This window comes from Sus scrofa, chromosome 3 (assembly GCF_000003025.6).
Source record: "Sus scrofa isolate TJ Tabasco breed Duroc chromosome 3, Sscrofa11.1, whole genome shotgun sequence".
Classification (NCBI taxonomy): domain Eukaryota; kingdom Metazoa; phylum Chordata; class Mammalia; order Artiodactyla; family Suidae; genus Sus; species Sus scrofa.
This window is the reverse complement of record NC_010445.4, coordinates 45,282,949-45,309,721: the sequence shown is the minus strand read 5'-3', so window position 1 is coordinate 45,309,721 and position 26,773 is coordinate 45,282,949. Positions and strand designations below refer to the sequence as shown.

General features: G+C 40.2%; 1 protein-coding gene across 4 annotated transcripts in view; it reads left to right on the top strand.

Annotated features, from left to right (window-relative positions):
- The window catches only part of ACOXL (acyl-CoA oxidase like), a 360,188-nt gene that overhangs the window by 253,341 nt on the left and 80,074 nt on the right, over positions 1 to 26,773 (top strand). For all 4 annotated transcript variants that reach the window (XM_021087042.1, XM_021087044.1, XM_021087045.1 and 1 more), the window contains 2 exons: positions 2,806 to 2,915; positions 10,976 to 11,087. In XM_021087042.1, the coding sequence (XP_020942701.1) occupies positions 2,806 to 2,915; positions 10,976 to 11,087 (222 nt within the window). The remainder of the gene's footprint in view (positions 1 to 2,805; positions 2,916 to 10,975; positions 11,088 to 26,773) is intronic.

The window sequence follows — 26,773 nt, the reverse complement described above, 5'->3', positions numbered from 1 at the left end:
TCGTGACAAAAGTGAAAGGAAATGATTAAGGCATTGAACAGCTCGGATGAGATATTGAACACAGGAAGGGAATTGATTTATTCATTCACTTACCCAAGATAGATTTCTCAGTCCCCAACTCCATGTCACACATTGCTTGCTGGCACAAGGATGAACCAACCCCGACCTCCTGGTGCTTACCTTCTAGGCAGCAGCAGGACAGGAAACCAAAGGCCAGTTCAATGCTCCATGTCGCAGGAGAGCAGTAAATTCAATGTGGGAAAATATAGCAAGTTAAAGTGTGGAGGGAGGGGTGGGAACCAGAGAGAGCAATTTTTAACACTTGGGATGCTGTTACTTTTGTAATAAGTGGGCGATGGCTTTAGAGCCATTGTAAATCTAAGAGATTAGTGAAAACACAAGATGTAAATGTTTTTTCTAGTGATGCCTATGCAATTGAACTTGATGGTTATATCATTTTAGTTTTCATTCTGGTGAAAGTTAATTTCCCATTTTCCCCATTGCTAACAGAGTTTGATTTTCACATGTAGTTTGTATAGCAGCAGCCACAAACTGTTTATGTCCTCTGACCCCTAATGCAGTGATCTTCAAACTCTTTGCATGTAGTGACCTCTTTTTCATTGTGAATCTAACACCCCTTTACCCTCCTAAAATGAAATCATGGATAATATAACCCATCTGGAGAAGTGATTTCAAGAATTCAAGACAATATTCCAAAGAAACAAAGAGAAAGCAATGTGTAGTAAGTGTAGGAAGACATAGCAATGCCTGCCTTTATACATGGAACCGGCATAGCATCTCCAATGCAGCCTAAAACCCAGACTGTGGACCAATCACAGCTGGGAACATCACCCCAGCTTACATGTCACTGGCCTAAAGTCACTCCTAGGGCCATCTCAAACTCCAGGGGGCAGGAGAGCTTAATCTTACACAGGCCCAGGTTGGAAAGAACCTGAAAGCTTTTAGTATCAGAGTCAGGCTCTGGGCCATCAATTGCCTGCCCATGTTTGACCACATGGTGTTGGACAGGACCCTGCCTGTAGCACAGTCCTCTGCTGGTTGACACTGTCCCATGCATTGCATGCTTGGCTCTGCCCACCCATGCCAATAAAACCAGCCAGGCAAATATGCCTTGAGAAGTCTTCAGCATCCCTCTCTTTATTTTATTAATTTTTTTTGTTTTTTTGGGGCCACACCCACGGCATATGGAGGTTCAAAGACTAGGGGTCCAATGAGAGCTGTAACCACTGGCCTACATCACGGCACAGCAACGTGGGACTCAAGCCACATCTGTGACCTATACCACAGCTCGCAACAATGCTGGATTCTTAACTTGCTGAGCAAGGCCAGATATCAAACCTGAGTCCTCATGGATACTAGTTGGGTTCGTTACCACTGAGCCATGATGGGAACTCCAACATCCCTCTCTTTAAAAACTGTTGCTTCAGTCAAGCTCATGATGGAGTTCCCTTGTGGCACAGTGGGTTAAGGATCTAGTGTTGAAACCACTGTGCTGTAGGTTCAGTACCTGGAATTCCTCTGTGGCACAGTGGGTTAAGGATCTAGTGTTGAAACCTCTGTGGTGTAAGTTCAGTACCTGTGATGTAGGTTCAGGAATCACCATATGCCATGGGTGTGCCAAAAAATAAAAAAATGATAAATAAATAGATAAAATTTTTAAAAATTAAGCTCATGAGATTTATTCTGATAATGATCAAAGAGGATAGTGCTATTTGTCTGAACATATCAATATCAAAGTTCTTAATGACAGAATAAAATTGGAAACAACCTCAATATCTAATTGAATGGAAATGTTTAATTAGTTATTTTTCCAAACAAAGAATATTAAACAGCCAGTAAACAGATAAATAGAATCCAAAAAGAATGTGAACCCAAAATAGCACATGTTGTTCTGTTGAGTGAAAGCATATATAACATTTAATATAACCTATATGTAAGAACATGAATGAAGAAATGAAAAGCATGAAAAAAATAAACTAAGAAGGAAATATTCTAAAACTGGTAGTCATGTGAGAATGAACCAGCTATTTATGGCTGTGTAACAAACCCATTCCCTGGTTTAGGGCCTTATAACAACATGTAGTTGCTAGTTCATGGTTCTGTAGGTTGGCAGTTTGGTCTGGGATCATGCAGGGTGATTCCTCTGCCAGCCTCACCCTGGCTCACTCCTGCCTGGAAGCCAGCCGGAGGCTCAGCAGGGCAGGCTGTCCAAGGTGGCCTCTGTAACAAGCCTAGCAGCTGCTGCTCACTGTCATTTGGGCCTCTCTCTACAGCAGCCTAGCCCTGAACATCTTCTTTTAACAAATCTGGACAAGCATGCAATATTTTAAGTCCACACTATAACTTTAAAGTTGCTGAGGAAGGTGATTGATGGAGATTGTTTTATGTGTACATTTCAACATAATTCTCCAAAAGCCTAATCGACCATAAGCTGTCAGAGGCCAAAAAAGAAGAGAGCACCCTCTTCTCTGGTCCAGAAAAGGCAGGTAGATTTTATTTGAAGTGTCAATGAAAATGGTTGGTCCTGGGGCCTCTGATGCCTCAAAGGGGAGAGGGAGCAGTGAGTCGTTAGCTAGTTAAGTTGATGCAGGGAAAGTGGTAGGGTAAGGTCCACATCCTTGTTTTGGGGAAATGGAGGTCCCTGGAAGGATGAGTCTTGTATTTGATACCTTCCAAATAGTTTCCTGGGAGCAACTAGACCTTATCTTGCTGCAGCAGTTAAAGACATCTCGTATTGGTTACATTTTTGACAAATGGCTAACAGATGATAAACTCTCTGTGCAGGTTGTTGTTCGAGAACTGCTGGCTCAGTACACCAAACAGTATGAAAAAAGACCCCTCTCCAGCCTCCTCCAAAACTGGGCAGAGTCAGGTAGTGACAAGCTGAGAACCAGGTAGGTGATTACTGAGGTTGCCACCACCCTTGGTCCGGTGTCCTATTATTGAACCTGAGTATACAAAGCCTTGTCATGGCACGACTCATTCTTTTTTACACTTTAAATAATGATATGTGCAAAAAATACACAAACGTGTAACTTCAATACTCATGCATCCATGCCCCCAACTTTAGAACAGAATGTTACTAATTCTGTTCTTTCTACGTGTGTTCCTCCTTTTTGACATGTTCATGGTTCCAAGGACTTTACAGGTTTTAACCCTCAAAACCCTAATGAGGTAGGTTATTGCTTCCATTTCACAGCTGAGGAAACAGTCATGGGTTAAATGTCTTGCAAAGTTTACATGCTAATGGGTGATAGAGCTAGAATTTGAACCCAGATAGACTGGCTTTGGGATCCATTCTTTAGGCTGTTTTCATTGATTTCTTCATTTGTCTTTAAGCTTGATAAATAATGGGTAATGTGTGTGGTATTCTGTAGCTTCCTGTTTTCACTCAACATTTGTTTCTTAGATTCATCCAAGTTGTTATGTGTAACTGAAGAGCTGCCATCTCTGCTCGTAATATGTCATCATGTGTCTCTGCCACAACTTATCCACTGTAATCTCTGGTATCAGTGGATATTTTGGTTGTGTTTTTGATATTTTGCATGCAGCTCTTACAAAAAATCTTGAACATATTTTCTGGGGAACGTAAGAATTTCTACAGGGCTTTCAAATTGAGTTGCCATGACTCAGAGTGAGAAATACATTTTATATCACCATGGATACCCACACACAAGAGTGCCCCCCCGCCTCCCTCCCCACCACAGACACAACTGAAGCAAACATTTCATGAAACAATGTTCATCCTATTGTTCATAATGCCCTCTGTTTTTTTTTTAATTTTATTTTTGAAAATTCTGATCTCAATCCTTTAAATGGATTTCATGAGGCATTAGTGGTTTGCAATCTCTATCTCTTGTTTAAAAAAACACTCCTCAATAGCATATGTTACCTAGGCATGGAATTGCCGTGTTGTAGGGTATGCCAATGTCTGACTTTACCAGATAGTGGCAAATTATTTTTCAAAGTGATTGTACAAATCTATCCCCCTACCAGCAGCATGTGTCTTCTGGAACCAACACTTGGTATTATCAAACTTGATTTTTGTCAATTTAAGAGAAAGATCTCTCATTGTATATTTTAACCTGGCATTTTTCTAATGACTGTTATAGTTGAGCATGCTTTCATACATCTATTTATCATTTGTAATTCTTATTATGTGAAATGCCTGTCATGTTTTTTGCCAATTTCTCTACTTTTTGGTCCTATCCTTAGTGATTTTTTAGTTGTTACAATAATCTCCTCCAAGTTCATGACTCATTTTCTTTATGGTGTCTTTTGATTCATATAAATTCCTAAACTTCAATTGTATTCATCATTCTTTTCTTTTATATTCCAGAGTTTCTGTATCTTGTCTACTTTGAGATAATGAAATACTTTTTTTTTTCTTTTCTTTTCAGGACTATACCTGCGTCACATGGAAGTTCCCTGGCTAGGGGTCAAATTGGAGCTGGGTCTAATCAGAGCTGCAGCTGCCAACCTACACCATAGCCACAGCCATTCAGGATCTGAGCCACATCTGCAACCTACACCATGGCTCATGGCAACACCAGATCCTTAACCCACCAACCTAGGCCAGAGATCAAACCCGCATCCTCATGGATACTAGTTGGGTTCATTATCACTGAGCCACAATGGGAACTCCCAAAATATATGTATTTTTGGGTTTGAGAGTTTTGCCTTTCACATTTAATTCTTGAGTCCATTAGGAATCTTTGTCTGTGGTGAGAGGAAGGGATCTAATTTCATTTTTTTTCTCCCGTAGGGATTGTTAGATATTCCAGCCCCATTTACTGAACTATCTTTCCTAGAGATCTGGAATGCTCCCTCTGGCATTTATTAAACTTTTATATATATAGGAGTCCATTTGGAGACTATTTTTTCCCCAGTCTCTTTGTAATATTCTTAATCCAACAATACACTGTCTCAATTCCACTAGATTTATAATAGTACAATGGTATTACACAGTACATATTATATGTTATATTACTATATCAAAATATAATTCAGAATTGTGTTGGCTATTCTGGGTCTTTTGCACATCTATATAAGTTTTAGAGTAAATTTGTCAAATTCCTCCCACAAAAACCCCCAAAGCCTAGACAAATATTGTATGACTATACTTATATAATGCATCTAGGATAGCCAAATTCATAGAAAGCATAATAGTGGGTACCAGGGGCTAGGAGGAGGAAGAAATGGGGAGTTAGTACTCACTGGTACAAAATTTCAGTTTGGGAAGATGAAAAAATTTTGGAGATATCTAGTGGTGATGGTTGTATGACAATGGGAATGTACTTAGTACCACTTAACTGTACTCTTAAAAATTAAGGTGGTAGATTTTATGTTTATTTTACCGCAGTTTTAAAAATCTGCTTGGAATTTTCTTGGAAAATGCATTAAACCTGTAGATTTGCAGAAAAATTGACAAGCTCATAAAACTGAAATTCCTCTCAAAGATTTTAATCTCCCAAGTGTCTTCCAGAGTTTTATAATTTCTTTCAAACATAGTACAACCTTGGACAGATTTATTACTAGGTACATTACAATTTTGTTGTAAAAACAGTATTTTTTAAATTATGGTTTTTGTTGTTGCTGACTTATTATAAATGCAGTTGACTTTTGTATATAAACCTGACCATAAACATTTTTCTTTGAAATGTGTCTGTAGAGTCTTTGGAGTTTTTGTCCATAGACAGCCATACCATCTGCAAACAATGATTTTTTTCATTTCTTCCTCTCTAGTTACTATTCTTTCTATTCTTTTTTTGTGAGAAGGTGTCTTATTCCTGGTTTTTAAAAAAATTAGTTTAATATTTCATGATTAAGAATGAAATTTGCTAAAATTTTTAATAGACTTTACTTCCTAAAGTTATATTTAGTATTATTTTTAACACATTTTTGTCATTACTAGATGATGAATTTTACTTTTACTGCAGATGATTTTTCCATCTATTAAATTATCTTATGGACTTCCTGTTGTGGCTCAGCAGGTTAAGAATCTGACTAGTGTCCATAGAGATGCGAGTTCAACCCCTGGCCTTGCTCAGAGGGTTAAGGATCTGACGTTGCCGTGAGCTGCGGCTTAGGTCGCAGACGCAGCTCAGATCCCGAGTTGCTGTGGCTGTTGTGTAGGCCAGCAGCTACACTCCGATTTGACTCCTAGACTGGGAATCTCCATATGCCGTAGGTGCAGCCATTAAAAAATAATAAATGAATAAATAAATAATCTTTGGATATTTATTCTTTAATCTCTGATTTGATAAGTAACCCTTGTATGCTTAAGGATGTTATTCTGTATTACCATTTTTTACTTTCCTGGGTTTGACTTGCTAGGGTAATTTTTAGGGGTTTTGCATACATACTGACCTACCATTTTCCTTTCTTGTACTTCTCTGATTTGAATTTATACCAAGTTTTACTGGTTGCATAAAGTTACTTGGATAGTAGTTTCTTATTCTTTGGAAGAATCTAATAAGTTATTTGAAAACTTATCTGAGCCAGAGTAATATTTAAAGTTCTGATTCAGTTATTTATTGTTTCAAGGCCGTTTACGCTTTCTCTTCTTGTGTCACTTTCGATACATGGTATTTTTCTAGGAGTTTATCCATTTGGTTTCGAATTTACCAATATAAGGTTTAGCATACTATTTTCTAATTATTTTAACTTCTGCTTAGATCGATAATTAGGTCTCAGTTTTTATTCCTAAAATTATCTTTTGTGCCTTCCTTCTCCTTTATCACTGCTATTTCATCTCACCAGATGTTGGTCTAGTTTAATTTTTTTTCAAACAACCAGCTTTTCCCATTCTTGGTCCTCTGTCATAGCTTTCTGCTTCACTGATCTATGCTCATAAGAGTATTGTCTCCTCTGTTCAACTTTTAAGGAGCTTAGAACTATAAAAAACTCCTCTTCCATGTATTTTTTAAATTATTATTTTTATTTGGAGGGAGATTTGGTCTTCATAACCCAAAGGCATTTAACTAATTTCCAAGGAAATTATTTATTAAAAAAATAATCTTACAATCCTGATTAAAAACATGGGCGTTTGGGATGGAAATGCTGTAAAATTTGGTTGTGATGATTATTGTATACCCATAAAGGCAATAAAATTCATTGAGTAATTAAAAAAATTAAAAAAGAAAAAACGTAATAAACTTTAATAAAAAAAAAAACACATGGGAAGCACAATGAATGATAGTATGGCACTTCTTTTACCTGTTGTCATGAAGTGGAATTAAAAAATCTTCAATCTTTCTTTTTCTCCCCTCCCCCCTTTTTAAGCTACTGCTCAGGTTCCTGTTTATCCAAACTATAGTCTATCTTAAAGCTTGAAACATCGGCTCCAAGATCGTAGGACTGTTTCATTTAAGTCTACCCTGGTTGGTTTTTTTATTATTGTACATTTTCCCTCAGTTTGGTCTCAATTTGTCCTTGCACACTCTACAAAGTCATTGAGTCTTTTTAATAACTCTAACCCTGAATGGGCATTTTATAGTACTGATAGCTTTCCCTGCAATTTATTAGTTGGACATTTTCCAGCATATAAGGAGTTGAAAGAACAGTACAATTCCCAGCAGAATCCATTCCATCCATTCAGGAAACGTGCTCCCCAAATAGCTACAAATCACCTGCCCCTCCATTTCTCTTCCAGATAGCAGAGCAGGGCTTGTTTCCATCATTTGGAAAGCAAAACAGACCCTCACCCATATGCAAATCTGTATTCCTAGCAAATCTTCCAAGATAGACTTGAGACGTGCCAAAGGCAGTATTCCAATTGTAAATATTTGGAAAGTTCCAGTCCATTTATTTTTGTCCCGGTTATTAACCACCAAAACAGTACACTTCTCTCTCCCACACATCCAGGTTTTACTGATTCAGACTGGCTATGTTTATCTCCTTAAGTCCCCAAGCCTTCCTTACTCTGCTTTTTACGTATTGAAGAAACGCCCGTGTCATCCAACACCTTTCCACACACACAGTGTATGAGGCTCTTCTCTGGGTGTTGATGATACAGCAGTGACAGTGGCTTCTCAGCCTTCATGGAGCTTGCACGCTGGTAGAGCAGTTGAATGGGGGTCATATTGACAACTCACAAGATAAGTACCCATGAGCAGGGGGGGACATAAGGAAAGATGGGGTGACCACTTCCCAGTACCCTGAAATCCCTCCGAGTAGGCAGCCATCTGTATGGACCTCCATAGGCCACCCCTCATTGGGACTGTGGGAAGAGTCGGTCGGGGTACCAGAAAGGCTCCATGAGACTAGGTGAAGAGGACTCTGAGGGGGACTGCCCCTGGCTCTGCAAACAGCTCCATTCTACCCTTTCTTGTCCCAGTGAGTGCTGCCTCTCCCTGTCCCCCAGGAGGCTGCCACTGGAACCCTTACTGCTCTTATCAGCCCACGGATCCCTCGGGGGCTTTGGAGGTTGAGGAAAGTCAAGATTCTGCACTGTACTTGAATATTTTGCCATTTATACTATGAACATTTTCAAATACTTATGAAAATTGAAATTACTTTAGGAATATTCATATACCCATTATCGAGACTCAACTACTAACAAGTTTCTGTAGTTACTATGTAACATATATCCCCATAAAAATCAGTTCCCTGAACATACCCTTCAATTCATCACTTTCTTTTTTCTTTTCTTTTCTTTTTTTTTTTTTTTTGTGGTGCATTCCGAAGTTAACTGCAGACATCAGCATATTTCTAAATAATTTGGAATGATATCATTAACTTGAGTTCAGTGTGTGGCTATAGATTTTTTTCTTCTTATGTAGAATTTACATATATTGAGAGACACAAATCTTGAGTGTGCATTCACAGAGTTTTGACAAATTGCACATTCATGTGTTAAGTTATAGATCATCAGCGTCACTCCAGAACATTCCCTTATGTCCCTTTTAGTCAGTCCCTGTGACAACCACCCCAGATGCAGCCACTATTCTGATATTTTTCTACCGGGTTGCTTTCTCCTGTTCCAGAATTTCATAAAAGTGGAACCACACAGTGTCTACTCTTTGTTGGCTTACTTGCAAAATACTTTTTGAGATTAATTTATGTTATCTCGTGTATTAGTTTGTTCCTTTTACTGCTGAGTGATATTTTCTTTTATGGATATGTTAGGATTTGTTTTCTATTCTTTTTAAAAGTTTTAGATTTTTTTTCAGTTTTGTTGAGGTATAATTGACAAAAATGGTATAGATTTATGGTGTACAAAGTGATGGTTTCATATAAATATATGTTGTGAAATGATCACTACAATCAAGCTAAGTAGCATTCATTAATTCACATTTTTTTGAGAAAACTTTTTTTCTTTTCATCCCCCCGCTACTCTACCCTCTGGCAACCACCAATTTGTTTTCTGTATCTATGACTCTGTTTCTGTTTTGTTACATTCATTCATTTGTTTTAATTTTTAGAGTCTACATATAAGTGAAATCATACCTTGTCTTTCCCTGTCTGACTTATTTCATATGTGCGTGTGTATATATACATACACACACACACACCACATCTCCTTTATCCATTCATCTAGTGATGGACAATTAGGTTGCTTCCACATCTTGGCTGTTGTAAATAATGCTTGGCATATGTAAATATGAATATAGGGGTGCAGATATATATTTGAATTAGTGTTTCTGTTTTCTTTTCAGATATATATCTAGGAGTGGAATATTGGATCATACAGTAGTTCAGTTTTCATTTTTCAGTTCAGTATTTATTTCTTTGAGGAGCCTCCATACTGTTTTTCATAGTGACTATACCAACTTACTTTCCCACCAACAGCAATATGAGGGCTCCCTTTTCTCCACATCTTGATGATACTCTTTATTTATTCTTTTTGAAAATAGTCATTCTGACTGGTGTAGGTTAATGTGTCATTGTGCTTCTGCTTTGCATTTCCTGAAAATTAGTGTTATTGAGCATCTTTTCAAGAGCCTGTTGTCCATCTATGTCTTCTTTGGAAAAACACCTATTCAAGTCTTCTGTGCCTCAGTTTCCTCACTTGCCTGTTGGGGAAGGTGGAAATTGCTACCCACTGAGGAGAGTTACCATCTCTGTGGCACCCTCTACCCCATGCTTGCCCACAACCCTCTCACTGCCATTTGGGTCTCCTCTCTTTCTGAAAACTGAACTTGAACATGCTCTGCCTGTGACCTTGAGCAACTTCCTGAACCTTGCTGAGCCTCAGATTCTCCAACTGTACACTGGATAACTATAGTATCTGCATCACAGAGTTCTTGAGATTACTGACTAATTCCCAGCAATGAGTAGCAATAAATACATAATGCATTTGAGAAATATTCATTGTCAAATACTTTGCAACAGCTATATCTTTTTACTTATATCACTTATAATCATTATTATAGCAAATGTTCAACAATATTGGGTAAATTATCATAAGTCTACTTGATGAAAATTATATAATTGTTAAGGAAAAAAAACTGTAAAATATTGAACATTATTCCAATACAACAGTAAGTGGTATAAACTATTAGGTATAAAATAAGTTACAGATGTATTGTACAACATGGGAAATCTAGCCAATATCTTCTAATAACTATAAATGGAGCATAACCTTTAAAATTGTGAATCGTTGTATATCTGTAGTGTATATTACATATCGACCATACTTCAGTTTAAAATTTAAAAAAATAAATATTTTTAAAAGTTTGAAAAACTAGCATAAAAAGCAGTAAACCAGATTATCTTTATATCATAAGGATGACCACATAGAAGAATTAGATCCAAGTCTTCATCAGAAAAATACTGAAAAGAGGCACGAAATACAGCAAGTGAGAGATGCATGGGGATGATTGTACTCACACTGCTTATCTATTGGGAGGAAATTCTTTTTGAAAAAAACTGAACCCTGTCTGTGTCTTTCAGAATGACATCCTTTGCTGAGGAGAAAGTAATAATGATGGTCACTGTGTTTTTCCTTCAGTGTCCTGGCCTTTAACGTGGATACAGTCGGTAGTCTCGCCTTTCTGTTGAAAGCAGTGAATTTTCGTGAACGGGTTCTTCAGCGGGGTTTGGTGGCCAGAATTTACTATAAGGTAAAGAAACGTGGTGTTATATTTTTCCTTTTGGCATACTCTTGCATAGCTGCTAAATGTAATAGGGGATGAGTCAGCGTAATTACAAGCTTCTGGAAGGGGCTAGAATTCCTACCAGCATTTTGCATGACAGCTTTGCTTGCTTTGGAGGCTCTGATGCCAACGATTAACGCTTGTGCGTCATCTTTTAGAATTTTACCCCCAAGCATCATTTGTCTGCCATGGGAGTTGATGAGTGGGGGTAATTTTTAGCCTTTATTGGAGTTGAACCATCACTGTCTCCATGTGTAACGAATACATTTTTCTCAAGAGGGAAAATGTGTATCAGGCATATGTAAAAATTAACCATTGGATTAGCCTTGGAATGCACTCTATTTCCTATTAAAATGCCCATGATGCTCTGGAAAAACATAAAACCTTATATCAGCCTTGATAGAACATTAGAGGAACTCTCCACCAAGTCCAGTGCCCCTGGAGCTGGTTTGGGAGAAACTTTCATCCTAATAATATTTGTTTCACCTTCTAATCCCAACTCGAAATAGACAAGACCCCAAGAGAAGGCTTTATTCATCTCACCTTTTGCCAGAGTGAAAGAGGGCCAGAACTGGGCCTCCTGAAATGCTCCCGATTCAGTTCATCTCTTTGTATACTGACTCCAAGATCACATCACCCAGTATGACACAGAGGGGGAGGAGGAGGAATGGCACAGGAAAGGGTACTCTCTTAGGAAATTCTCTGTGGCAGAAGAGCCCTGGGAGCAGAAGTGGTCCAGATCCACCTGCTGGAGCAAAGCCAGGCTGATGTGTACCTGCTTGAAGCTGGGCCAGGTTTGTGCAATCAGTTTATCCTCTGGGCGTAGGTCTGAGGTGAGTCCCTGCCAGACACAAACGACATGTCCAGGTGGGTTTAAGACATCCTACATTCCCTGCCCCTATCAAACATGGAGCCAGCCAGAATCAGAGAAGGATGCCATCAGAGGCAAAGATGCCCAAGGTACACCATTGGGCTGAGTTATCAATGGGTAGGATGTAATCTCTGAACGAGTTTTCCAAGTCTGCAGAAGTAAAGAGTAAAGATGAAATGGCAAGAGATGATGATAAACACAGAGTGTAAATCCAGCCTATGGGTAAGAAATAGTCTTGAAAACGCTGGAACAAAAGGAGCAGAAATAATAATCACAACACAAAAGAAAAATATTTTCCTCAGTATAAAAACAAAATCAAGATTTTAGTGGAAAAAAGTACTCATACCTGGCAATACTTGGAAATCGAGAGTAAAGAGAGTATCATTTAAGCAGCCAGATAGAAAATATTAGCTTATCAATAAATGGCTAAAAAAAAAAAAGGCTATCTTCAATCTTTATTCACCAGCTCCAAATGGAGTAAGACCTGATCCTCTAAAGAGGGAACTTCATGATCTCAGCACACCATTCCAAGCCAAATTTAATTCATGAGTACAGGCAGTGGAAAGATATTTTCAGGTATCTAAGAATCAGAAGCAATTTCACTTCCATGGCCTCCCTTAAAAATTATTTAAAGACCTATTCAACAGGACATTAAAAGGAATCAAAATAACTAACTTGAAAATAAGGAAGTCGAGATATAAAAGAATTGGTGGTCCCTGTGAATCCAGCTAGTCAATAATTGTGTGTTTTTAAAAATTAGTTCCATTGGGAGTTTGGGTTTGGCATATGCACACTGTGGTATGTGGAATGGCTGGCCAACGGGGAGCTGTTGTATAGCACAGAAAACTCTATCCAACATTCTGTGATAATCTATATGGGAAGATAATCTGAAAAAGAATGGATGTGTGTACATGTATAACAGAATCACTTTGTTGCACAGCAGAAATTATCACAACATTGTAAATCAACTATACTTCAGTAAAACTTAAAAAAATTACAACAATAAATACAGAAGCTAAACATCATTTTGGAAAACAAAACAAAACCAAACCTTAAATTACCAAAAAAAAACCCCAAAACCCAAACACCTTTGAGTCATTTGTTCTATAATAGATTAGGTCAATAATATATTTTATTGTAAGATAAAAGCTAAAGTAAAATAAAAGCGTGCTCAATTTCTTACTTTAGTTCAGGATAGGCAAAGACATTGTTTTGTTTTACTTTGATCATCAGAGAATCATAGGTTAAAATGTATGTTTCATTAAGTTAAAAGTCAACATGGGCACTGGACAGGGGATGCTTGTTATGCACGTCACTGCCTAAGACACAGGAGGAGTTTCCGTTGTGGTGCAGTGGAAATGAATCTGACTAGGAACCATAAGGTTGCAGGTTCAATCCCTGGCCTTGATCAGTGGGTTAAGGATCTGCTGTTGCCAAGAGCCGTGGTGTAGGTTGCAGATGTAGCTCAGATCTAGCGTTGCTGTGGCTGTGGTGTAGGCTGGCAGCTACAGCTCTGATTAGACCCCTAGCCTGGGAACCTCCATATGCCGTGGGTGCGGCCCTAAAAAGACAAAAGACAAAAAAAAAAAGAAGATGACACAGGAGAGATAAATAAGTGACCAGAAGTTTGTGCACTCAGAGACAGCAAAGAAGAGACATCAGAAAGCATGTTCTTAGAGGCTTAAAAGACCCTCTGGTGCTGTTCCTTCAGATGTGCGTCCTCTGAGTCTGGCAGGCTGTTTACAGAGTTCCCACTGTTGCTTGTTCCTTGGTTTGAAAATTTCTCCAGGGACTCTCCCTGTCTCTTCCCAAGTCTCTCCCCATTCATCTCCTTAGTCCCTAGTCTAATTCATCTAGTACAAGTCCCATTTCCCTGGTCCCCTGGAATTTAGATTGATAGATTGATGACCTGCTCTGATCTGGTAATTCCTTGAAAACAACTTTTCCATTACAATATGGAATTCAGTTCAATCCACAATAAGCCACGTGGGCCTTGGGAAGGGATAATGATCGGCTGTGAGGGGTAGAGTCCAGTGATTCTGGCCTCCAGGCAGTCATACCCTTATACATCCAACATTGTACTAGGGTTCATCTGTATAACCAGTGAAATACAGCAAAATGATCTGTCTCTTCTGAGACTGACTATGAAAAACACTTTGGATTCTACCCTCTCTCTCTTGGATCCCTCATTCTGGGGGATGCCATGTCATGAACAGCCCACATCGCAAAGAACTGAGCCATCTTCCAAATTTATGTGTTTCCTCTAGCCCTACTCCAATCTCCAGAGATGGCAAAGCCTGGAACATTTAACAATTTGACTGAAACTTCATGGCAGAGCCCTAGCCAGAAGCCCCAGTCAAGATAGGCCCAGATCCTCAACCCTCAAAACTATGTCAGATAATTACAGTTTTTTTTTTAAGATGATAAATTTGGAGATAATTTGTTGCATAGCAACATATAACTAATATAGCATCAGAAGGCAAAAACTGTTCAACAGTTTTGGCCTTGGTACACACTTTTTTTTTAAACAAAATTACAAAAGGAGATTATAATCTTTTTAAACCACTATTTCCATCTAATAATATAAATGACGTTCTTTCTATGTCAGCAAGAACATGATCCCCTGATACTCTGATGCTTCTAGTTTTTTGGTTATTACAGACAGTGCTATAATGAACATTCTTAAAAATGCAGTTTTTCAACTTTACATCCAAAGTGTTCTCTGCAAATGTTGAACCAAATTGTACTTCCCTAAGGTCCACAGTTCTCCACACTCGTTTTCTAACCCTTTTTTCCTACAACTTTCTCACTTTTTATCTGGGAGTATGTCTTATGATATTAGAAGCCCTCTGGTACTTATAAAATATTCAGAACTATTTTCTGCTTATGATTATTCTCTTCTAGAGAACAAATAGTTCACAACAGTTTATTTTTTTATTTTGAGATAAGAAAACCTTTACACACATACAAGTGGGTTTTCTGGTCATGAAAACAAACATTAAGCATGTAGTGTGGCAAAAAAATACAAGAGTTTTAGCATCAGACAATTACATCATACCGCTTCTGAGCCACTGACTCTGTATGCATAAACTTGGGATAATAAGAATACATACAATACAAATTTGTTACAATGATAAAGTAAAATAGAATATTTTTTACAAAGCATTTTTTATAAATAATAAACTTTGCACTCATGTTATTCATCTGAGTTACTGCCTTCAGTGTAACTATATTAATGGCCAACTCAATTAAATATTCATTGAACAATACAGTTTTCTGGGCTGAGCAGTGGAAAACCACAAAGATTATTAAGCTACACTCCTGCCTTTGGATAAGTCCACTAGTTATGGCCCAAGGCAAAATGAAGTAAGTACTAAATTAGGACAAAAACTACAAACTTAGAAAAAAGATACTGACTTTTACATTTTAGTTTGTATTTTTGGTTCAGCTTTTTGTTCAGCTAGCTGTATGTGGGCTTATGTCTTCCTACATTAATTTGGTGAAACTATCTGGTCAGCAGTTTGAACACCTAACCCAAAAAGAGTCTAAACAATAGTCTTTAGACAATGTCCAAAGGTGGGTGATTTCATCTAGGATGCCAGGATCTTGTAAAAATAACTGTTTTGTTCAGAGTCTTTTAAAGAGGCAAAAGCATGAGAGGGCTTCAGACTTTTCTTCTGCTTTTCAGTAATGCTCTTTAATTTTCCTCAAAGGCACACTTTATTTTGGAGACACTTGGCCAACGCATGTTAGATCGTCCACCTGCCTCTTACCCTGAAGTGAGTGCTAGGGGCTAAAGGTTCACAATCAGGAGTTCCCATCACGGCTCAGCAGTAATGAACCGGACTAGCATCCATGAGGATGTGGGTTTGATCCCTGGCCTTACTCAGTGGGTTAAGGATCCGGCGTTGCAGTGGCTGTGGCGTGGACCGGCAGCTGCAACTCTGATTCCGCCCCAAGCCTGGGAAAGGAGATCGCAGTCAGAGTTAGAGTTGAGACCCCTAGGTCCTCAAGAAGGATCTAGCATCTGATAATGCCTTTCGTTCTTTGGCGTAGCCAGAATTGAACTTAAATTGGGGCCAGGAAATGTCCTTCTGTGTGCTGATAGCCATGGAGGGAGCTTGGCCCCAGAGCTTCTCTGGGAAGCCCCGCTTGTCCAGTTTTCTGAAATCGCGTTGCAAACATTGTTCATCAAGGTCCCTAGAGCATTTCCCCATGAGTGGGGAAAAATAAACAATGTCTTGTCATTTTGAGAATATTTTATTTAGGACTCTGTCATTTTATAGAGAGAAATGTACAGAGGAAATGTATACCCTGAGTAGTCCATATGTTTAACAGACGCCTGTTTATTTTCAAGTGTGCGTGACAAAAATTGGGCAGGTAGAAGGGAGCGATAATGCAGATGGGATGAAAATCATCCTGGTTAACCAGGCGTTGATTCCTGTCTGTCTCTCGTCACCTATGGTATTCTTCTACCACGCTGGTGGTTCCCCTACCTCAGAGTGTGTAGGGATCACCTGGGAAAGAGGGATTTTAAAAATCTGATTTATGTTGCCCTCCTCCACACTGTGAGACCGAGTCAAAAGGAAAAGAGAAGTGGTTTGTAACCGAATATCATGAATCATCCTCAGAATCCCAGGAACAGTCATCTACCTTGGAAACAACTCCCCTAAGTTGTTTTTCCTTACTGAGAAATTGAGATTTGGTTGGAGAAGACTTGGTGGGGGCTGAAAGTAAGGTTTTCAGAGTTGTAACTTTCTAGAGCTTTCTGTTTGGAAAAGTGATTGTCACCCTCAGATTTTATTGCTGTGGTCAGCGCAGTCTGACTGCTGTGTGTGTGTGTGTGTGTGTGGTGTGTGGCGCGCGCGCGAGCGAGCGAGCGAGCGAGAGAGAGAGAAGCAAGAGACAGAGACTTTAAATCTCTTTAGATTTTCAAAGTATAACAGAGCCATAGTCCGTCTGAAGGTGATCTTTCTAATAGATGATGCCAGCTATTTAGTTTAGACTGTTTCTTTGCCCAGGTCACCTGGTGGCCTTTGGAATCTTACCTGAGTTCTTGTCTGTGGAAACTGTGAGCCGTGTTGGTCATTGGATGGCACAGGCATGGCATGTGCTGGAGGTCATGCTGCCAGAGTCTCATCAGTCACATGTCTTCAAGTGCATTGGTCCAGTGGTAGGTGGTAGATGCAGAGAGGAGCTGGAAAATGCCATTGTCAATGAATCCAGAGAGAAAATCTGGTCTGCTTTGTTTGTACATCTCTGAAATTTTCAGGGTAGAGACAGGGAACAGAGAGTAAAGGCAGCTGGGTTGTGTTTGTTACATTTTTAAAAGCCAAGACAGCAGCCTGAATAGCAGATGTTGTATTCAAAAATCTCATGGTACAGAAATGCCAAGAGCTTTGTTCCAGCAACAGATCATCAAAGACAGGAAACAGGATTAGAAACCAAATTTCCTGAGTTCATGGTTTGCATTGATCTTGCATCTTCTAACTCTTGTGGTTGATTGGTCCAGGGAGGGGATCAGGAGACCAGGGCAACCTCACAGAGGGGCCTTTGTGTCCTCAGAGCAATGGGCGCTGCCTGTGCAGTGCCACTTGTGCAAAAGTCAGGCTCCTCTGCTCACCAGGGCTTGACATTCCTTTAATGGGGAACATATTCCCAATTCTCTGTGAGACTAAGGCTTGAACTCATGAAACTCCAGAGAGAGGAAAGAGTGACCGACTTTCCACTCCACTCAAAGCTGTACATGATGCTGAGGAAGGGCTCAATGTGGTCTGGAGAGACCCCAGGGCAGACAGGCCAGAAGAGTCTGAGGCTACCTCACCACCCCCTGTGCTCAGCACTGCTCAGGCTCAGTTTGGCACTTTGCTCTCTGTTGTGGCTGGTCAGTCATAGGCAATGTCTCTGCTCTGTGATGTTTTCCTCTCACTCCAGTTACAATAAATCTTGCAAAGATGAGAGGTTGTATTTTCTTTTCACTTACTTCTTTCTCCATCTTTTTCTCAAAGAGAGCATCTAAATTCTCTTCCTAGGGAAAGCTGTTGTGAGTAGGGAATGGAAGGTAAAGAAGGAAGGGGAAGTGAAGAGAAGGAGAGGAAAGAAAGTGATGTTTCTGATAAATACATGGGTGGTGCAGTCATTTCCTTTTTGTGTGAGAGCTGAAAGTTCTTGTCTTCTAATTTCCGCATCTGAGTTATTTTTTTTTTTTTTAGGACTTTTTCTATTGACTGATTTCTCTCTTGACTATGGATTATATGCCCCTCCTTGTTCACATGTCTTGTAATCTTTTATTGTATATTGGACACTGTAAATACTACTCATTCTGAATCCTGCTGTCTTCCTCTAAAGAGTGTTCAGTTTTGTTCCAGCATGCAGTTAAATCAGTAACAGATGAACTTGAATTTGTAGAGACTTGGTTTTCTGCTTTGTCAGGAAGAATCTTTCTGGTTTTGCCTTTAGTATCTTTGAATTTTACCTTAGTCCTTGAGCAAATCATTTTTCCTGGCACATATAGCTTTATATGTAAGGCATGGCCCTTCTGGAGTTACTGGTGGAAAGCTTCCTATACCCCTCTAACTTGGCAGAATTCAAATTACATATTCTGCTTCCTATGTGGTAGCAATAGGTGAATTACCTGCTCAGCTTTTTAAGTATACCTGTCTGTGCATGGAGAGATTCAATATTGCTATCATGTTCATTCTTCTAAATTAGTCTGTAAATTCAACACCATCTCAATCAAAATCACAGCAGGAACTTTTGTAGAAACTCAGAAGCTGATTTGACAATTCAGATGGAAATACAATTAGCCTAAAATAGCCAAAACAGCTATGAAAAAATTTAAGAAACGTGGAGGCCTCATACTACCTGATTTCACAGTTTGTGTTAGTTTTCCAATAATCCAGACAGTATGGGATCAGCATAAAAATAAACAGATAGATCAATGGAACACTGCAGAGTCCAGAAACTGACCCACACACATATGTTCATTTGATTTTTTTTACAAAGGTACAAAGAAAAGTAATGGCGAAAGGTGATTTTTTTCAACAAATTGTGTGGCAAACCACTAAATATATGAATGGGAAAAAGGTACTTTGACCTGTTCCTTATATAATAATACATAAAAATTAATTTGAGATTGATCATAGGCTTAAAGTGAAAGTGAAAACTATAAAACTTTTGGTAGAAAACATAGGAGACTATCTCTTTAGAGTTGGAGTAAAAGAAGATTTCTTTTCAAAAAAAGATAAAAAGCACTAACCATTCAATTAAATATAGACTGATTGGGATTTTTTCAAAGTTAAAAAAAATTGTTCTTCAAAAGACATCAGTAAGAAAGCAAAAAGATAGGCCATGACCTTGGAGAAATTATTTGCAACAAGTGTAACTGACAAAATACCTTCCTCCAGAATACATAAAGAAGTCCTCTAACTCGGGAACTAAATCTAAGAAAAGTTATGCAAGAGACTTGAAAGACACTTCACAAAAGAAGATAAAAGAATGGTAATGAGCACATGAAACTTTGCTCAATACTATTAGTCATTAGGGAAATTGAAATTAAAACCACAATGTAATACCACGGCACAGCCACTGAAGTGTGTTAAACTAAAACGATTGGCTGTTCAATCATAGCAACCATATGGAACAAGGAGAACTTTCACTATTGCTGCTGGTGGTACAAAATAGCAGTGACCACTCCGGCAAACAGCTTGACAGTTCTTTATAAAGCAAAATATGTGCCTCTCCTACAACCACCCATTTCCTCCCTAGGTATTTACCGAAGAGAGAGGAAAACCCGCTCCACAAAGAGACTTGTACGAGAATATTTATAGAGCTTCATCAAAAACAGCCAAAAGCTGGAAAGGACCTGAGTGTTCATTACCACGAGATTGGAGAAACCAGTGGTAGTATCTTCATACAATAGAATTGCACCCAGCAATAAAAAGGGATAAACCACTGTGACCCGCGGCCACACAAGTGAAGTTTATAGATATTATGTTTAGCAAAAGAAGCCTGATGGAAAAAAATTAATAGTGTATGAATCCACTTTTATGACATTCATTGAAAAAGAGGTGAAGTTAGTTGATGGTGATCTGGGAGTCAGTAGGGGAGGGCATGGTGCTGACCTGGGCGGGGGGAGTACAAGACGGTATCTTGGTCTGGATGGTTCCCTGGGTACATACACGTGTAAAGGATCATCCAGCTGTAAACTTAAGAATTGCACACCACATGCCTTTTATACTTCAATTAAATCATGAAAACATTTAAGGATAGAACTTAAAGAGCCTCACGGCATTTAGGTTGTTTGCACTACAGGCATGTGTCACTTTTTCATACATGAAATTGGAAACAGAAGTTTCCAGCTGGAGGCCTCAGCTGCTGCATTAATCGGGAGCAAGAAGAAATGACTAATGGTAACATTATTCACCAAGGGTCAGTTCTGCACTAGACACTTCTCAGTGTCATACCCGAACACAGTTGGGGTGCCCAAGCCAGCCAGCAGCATGGACTGCAGAGAGCATGGTGACAGATGACTGGGCCAGTGGCCAGGGTCACAGGAGTCTGGCAAGAGATGAGCTATTGAGGGTTGGCCCTGAAGGCAGGCAGATGCATCCTCAAAGTTATGAACCTTATATTAGAGATCTTGACATCCGAGAGCCTGGACCACAGGAAGCAAGGCCCCCATCAAGGTGGAAAAGAAGACCCAGTCATTGACAGTTGGGCATGTCACCCAAACAGCACACAGGGCCAAGACAGAGATTATTTCAGAGACAGGCGAATTCTGTGAGGACCTGTGCCAAACTCTGGGCTCATAGTTGAATAGTATAGCTTAGAAATGACATTTTTCTAGTTTGTGGAACCATAGTCACTGGTGAGTTTGACTTGGTGTAAGTAACTGAATATTGAATACCAAATACTGTATTTCTTTGGGGGGGTGGTCTTTCCTTTTTTTTTTTTATGCTTTATTGGATATAAACCGACATGTAACACTGTGTAATTAATTTTTTGGCAACGCCCACGCCATGCGGAAGTTCTCCTGCCAGCGTTTGAACCTGTGCTGCAGCTGCAACCCATGCCACAGCTGCAGCAGCACCAGATCCTTAACCTGCTGAGCCACAAGGGAACTTCCTAACATGGTGTAATTTTAAGGTATATGATGCAATGATTCTTATATATTATGCGCTAATTACCAGAACAGTGTTAACTAACACTTCCATAGCTCACATAATTATTACACTCCTGATAGAGAGTGAGACATTTAGGATCTACTTTCTAGCAACTTACAACTATATAGTATAATGTTGTTGGCTGTAGTCACCATGCTGTACGTTAGCTTTCCAGAACTTGTTCCTCTTACAGCTGGAAGTTTACATGCTTTGGCCAACATGTCCCCATTTCTCTTGCCCCAAACCCTTGATGGCCACCATCCTACTCTGTTTCTGTGACTTCAGCTTTTTTAGATTCCACATATAAATGAGATCATCTAGTTATTTGTTTTTCCCCATGTCTGACGTATTTTACTTATCATAATACCCTCGGGGTCTATCCATGTATTTTTGTTGTTTGTTTTTCTTTTTTGGGTCCTGTCACCCACTGTGCTGGGCCAGGGATCGAACCTGTGTCCTGGAACATTAGAGATGCCACTGATCATGCTGTGACACAGCAGGAAATCCTCATGTTCTATCTATGTTGTTGCAAATGGCAGGATTTCCTTTTTTCTCGTGGCCTATTGGCTGAATAATATTTCATTGTGTCTGTATGTATATATACAGACTCAGATTGCCTTCTATATCTTGGTTTGTGTAAATAACACTGCAGTGAACATAGGAGTGCATATATCTATTTAAGAGAGTGATTTCATTTCCTTCAAATAAATACCCAGAAATAAGATTGCTGGATCATGCAGTAGTTACATTTACATTTTTTAGGACACCTCAATTCTATTTCTCATAGAGATGACTGCACCAATTTACATTCTCACCAACAGTGCCCAAGTGTTTATCTCAACATCCTTACCAATGTTTTTTATCTCTTATTTTTTTAAATAATAGCCATTCTAACACATATGAGGTGATATCTCACTAAGGTTTTGTGTTGCATTTCCCTGATAATTAGTGATGTTCAAAATGTTTTCAAGTACCTTTTTGGCCATTTGTATGTCTTCTTTGAAAAAAATTGCCTCTTTGGATCATCTGCCTATTTAAAAAATTGGGTTATTTGGGATTTTTTACAGTTGACTTGTAGGAGTTCCTTATATATTTTGGATATTAACCCCTTATCATATAGATGGTTTGAAAGTATTTTTATCCATTCTGCAGGTTGCCTTTTCATTTTGTTGATTTGTTCCTTTTGCTGTGTAAAAGCTTTTCAGTTCGATGTAGTCCCCCTTATTTATCTTTGCTTTTGTTGGTTGTGCTTTTGGTATCAAATCAAAAAAAAAAAAAAAGTGTTGCCAAGATGTTTTTTCTTCTAGGAATTGTATGATTTCTGGTCTTAATATTTAAGTTTTTAATCTTTTTCTAGTTATATTTTGTGAGTGGTATAAGATAGGGGTCTAATTTCATTCTCATAAATGTTTTATTGAAATGACTACCATTTCCCCATTGTGTATTTTTGGATCCCTTGTCAAATATTAGTTGATTGTATATTCAAGGTTTGTTTCTGGGCTCCTAATTTTGTACCATTGCTTGGTGCATACTTAAAAAAAAAAAAAAAGAAAAAGCCAGTATCACACTGTTTTGCTTACTATAGCTCTGTAATATAGTTTGAAATCTGGATGCATGATATCTCCAGTTTTGTTTTTCCTCAGGATTATTTGGTTATTTTGGGTCTTTCATGTTTCCATGTGAATCTGAGGATTGTTTTTCTATTTCTGGGGAAAATACCATTGGAATTTTGATAGATTTTACCCTAATTTTATAGACTGCTTTGGGTAGTATGGATATTTCAACATTAATTGTTCTGACCCATGAACCCAGTATATTACTAATTGATTTTTGTCTTCTTCAGTTTCTTTCATCATTGTCACATAGTTTTCAGTGTATAGATCTCTCACCTTCTTGGTTAATTTATTCCTAAGTATTTTTGTTTTTTGATCCTATTGTAAATGAGATTATTTTTATTTTTTTTCAGATATTGCATTGTTAGTACATAAAAATACAACTGATTTCTATATTTTGACCTTGAATCCTGAAACTTGACTGAATTCACTTATTATAATTTTTTGGTGGACTCTAGGATATTTTATATATAAGATCATATCATCTGCACGTAGAAACAGTTTTACTTCTTCTTTTCCAATTTGGATGATTTTGTTTCTTTTTTTTTTGCTTAATCGTCCTGGCAAGGACTTCCAACACCCTTTTGACTAAAAGTGGTGAGAGTGGGCATCCTTATCTTGTTACTGATCTTAGAGGCAAAGCTTTCAAGCTTTCACTGTCGAATGTGATGTTAGCTGTGGGCTTTAACAACAATTTCTTAAAGTTCTCTGTGGTTAGAGGGTAGACACATCTGGGGCTTGATGCTTCTGGAGACTGTAGAATTGGGGTAAACAGGAATGAGCCTTTTATTGTGTTTCATTGTGCCCTTCCACAAGGCCAGTGGACAGGCCCTGATGGCCAGCTGGGATGAAGGACATTTGTGAAGTTCTTGCTGGGATGAGGGACAGCCTAGGGCCCTGCACTTGCCCATACAATCAACACCCTGCTTGCAGGACTCAGGAAAGGGAAACAGCAGAGGTTCCAGGCTGCAGGGGCCTCCATCAGGATGAGGCATATGGGACCAAGCTCACAGGTGCATGACCTTAGGACACAGCATGATGCAAAGGAAGGGGTCAGATACATCCCTATAAGGGGCTCAACAGCACCCAGGGTGGCCTCTCCGCTCAGCCAGTGTTAAGTCCAGCCCATCCCCTCATCAGCTTAGCAGCCTGGCGATGGTGCAGATCACCACTTATTGACCTAGAATTTCATGTGGCGGCTCTTGGTGACCTGCTGCCCTTCCTTCCCTGAAGCAGTTCAGACTTTTTGAATAGGCTGTTTTGTTGGTTTTTTTTTTTTTTTTTTTGGGTTAACCCCCAGTGTTAATTCAGCCCTTAACTCATGAGTGTCTCAAAGCCTTCTCCCTGCCAAGCACCCAGAGGCTCATGCAGAGAAGGTCCCAACATTCTGAGCTGTGTACTGTTTTAGAATTCCTAAAAGCTTAGGAATGAGTGACAGTGAAATAAAAATGTTTTGTGGAAGCTTCAGATATAGATTTAAATAAACCATTGAAAAAAGAAAGAGGGCCTGGGAATGTCTGAAGTTTGACTGAATTTTACTTGTTTGAAACATGCTGCCACCCGGTGACATAGCACACCTGGCACTGTGTGAATTTGGACTCGGGGGCTGAGCAAGACACAGTGATGTCCTCCAGAGACTCTCAGCAGAAGGGATGGGTGGCAATAAGGGTTGGAAGGATGTACAGCGAGAGGAGCAGAAGGGGGCCACCCCTTTCTGTAAATCAGTGGCACCTGGAAGGCTCATCCTTGATCTGAGTCTTGCATGGTGACTGGCAGAGCACATGCACCCTTTCACAAGGTCCGGGGGGAGGGGGGCACGACCTTGGAGGCAAGGCATGTGACGTGAGCAGCGAGTGACAGGTGGGTTCAGGTTGAGCATCAAGCCATCAGCATTTTGGGTCCAAGGCTGGAGAGGCTGGTCAGAGGGCGGTGGCACTGGGTCCTCACTTTGGGGAGACTTGTGCAACCTGAGTTAGGGGCTGAGAACCTTCCACCTTTCCTGCAGGTGATGGGGGTCGTGGCCTGAGCACATTGCTGTCAGGAAATCATTCTGGAGTCAGCATTGAGAGGATGACCCTTTAGAGACCATGGTAACCATTACCCCCTGGAAGAGTTGGGATCCAGCCTGAACTGTGGGTGAGCCTGAGGTGTGGTCCGTGAAACTTGGGATAGTTTAATGGGGAGAAAGCTGGAGGTGGAGTCAAGAATGCCCGCAGGCCTGCCTATTGCTGGGGAAGATACAGTACCTCTCCTGGTCATCACAGACCCCTAAGGAGTCCAGACTGCGGTGGGTTCCGTGCTGTCCATCGCAATCTCTTTTCCCTGGATTCACTCCAAGACCCCATGGGCTGAGTCTTCTGCGTGCTGTACCCCCTCGTCTTTCTCTCACAGCCCCAAGATTTCCTCTGCCAGCTGTCTTGTGGGCCAAACACCAGCTGAGCAGCTGCAGAGATTCAGGAAACAAAGATCTCGAGACCTAACTTCATTCACATATTAAATGTACATTATTCTGCCCTATGTCAGCTTTAAGCAGTCACTAAGGGCAGTCAGGTTCCATAACGTCGTCTTCAGCCAAATGCAAAGATCGTGTTATGGAAACAAGATCTTTCTAGTCGACTTTACTCCACTGGCTTGCTTTGGTGCCTGTAAAATCTATTTACGATCTCCTGATTTTCAGCCCCCCCCCCCAGCCCACCTCCATTCCTCCATCAACTGAAACATTTAGAAGGAACTTTTAAAATGAGGACACTTCAGAAAGGAAGAACATTTGCTTATTTTCATATCTGCTGTTGAAAATGATCAGGATCGTACAAAGGTAGGCTAAATGACCAAAGACGGTGTGTCATCCAGCGAAATCATTTTCTATCCCGCAAAGCTAAGTAATAGGAAGCAGACTTTTCCTTTGACATGAAAAGGAAAAAGGAGAAGTTGGGAAGTAATGAATTCAATTACAGGAGCCCTTTGCCAAGACCCTATTGGTTTCATGTTCTGATAATTTCAGTCCAGGCCTTAGTGGCAACAAGATTCAGAAACAAGTCCAATCAAATGTGTGTCCCTCTGCCCTTCCCCATCCTGGAACTGTATTGTGCGTGACAAAAACAGTCTGGTCTTGGCTGGGAAAGAGCTCTGTCTTTGGGGTCTGTTCATACTGCCAGGCCCAGAGCAGCGCTGGGACGATACAGGGGAGAAGAGAGAGGAGGCACCAGAGTCCGTGGCAGATCCCCACAAACCCGCAGATGCTGTCACAGCCCCTGCCGGTGTGAGAACGCTGACCAGGACCCCACACACTTTAGGGCACATACGCCTCTCCGCAGAATTCCCTCTTGCTGTTTCTGTGCCCTCTGAATCTAGTTTTATTCCACCCCACCCCCTCGAATCCACCTTTGCTCCCATAACCCGTCTGTGAGAGGGGATCCTTCTTGTGCTCCTTGGCCCTGACCGCTGTGGTGGGTGCTAGGTGAGTTGCTGTCCTGCCCCAGTTGGAGCTGCGTGGCCCGGCGCGGATGCGTGGATGTGCCCTATGCCCGCTTGGTGGGAGGCCAGGGCCGGGCATCCTGATCACTCGAGGGAGGGGGAGCTGTTGGGAGGCTTCTTGAAACCGGGAGGAGGCAGTAGGTGTGGGAGGCGGAGGTTGGTGGAGAGAATGGCACTAGTACATCAGCAAGCAGGGGAGGGCATGTATTCTGAGATTGGATGGTTCAGGGTGGAAGGGAGCCTGCTGGCGCCAGGATGTGTTGCGCATGCGTGTTCATGTCTTTGAACCCAGCCCTGTAGTTGGGAAACCTGCTCCCAGCCCTGTCTGAGGGGATGCTCTCTCCGCTGCCATGGTCCAGGCTGAGGGTAGGGGCAGCCGCTGTGTGAACAGCACAGGCCGGGTGGGGCCAGGTCTGCGCTCACACCGCTGTACTGAGCAAGCTTTGTTGTCAGCTGGGGAAGAGGAGCACCAGGGGCAGTTTCCCAGGAAGAACAGATACATCTGTTTCAGATCTAGGGACAGTTATTAGA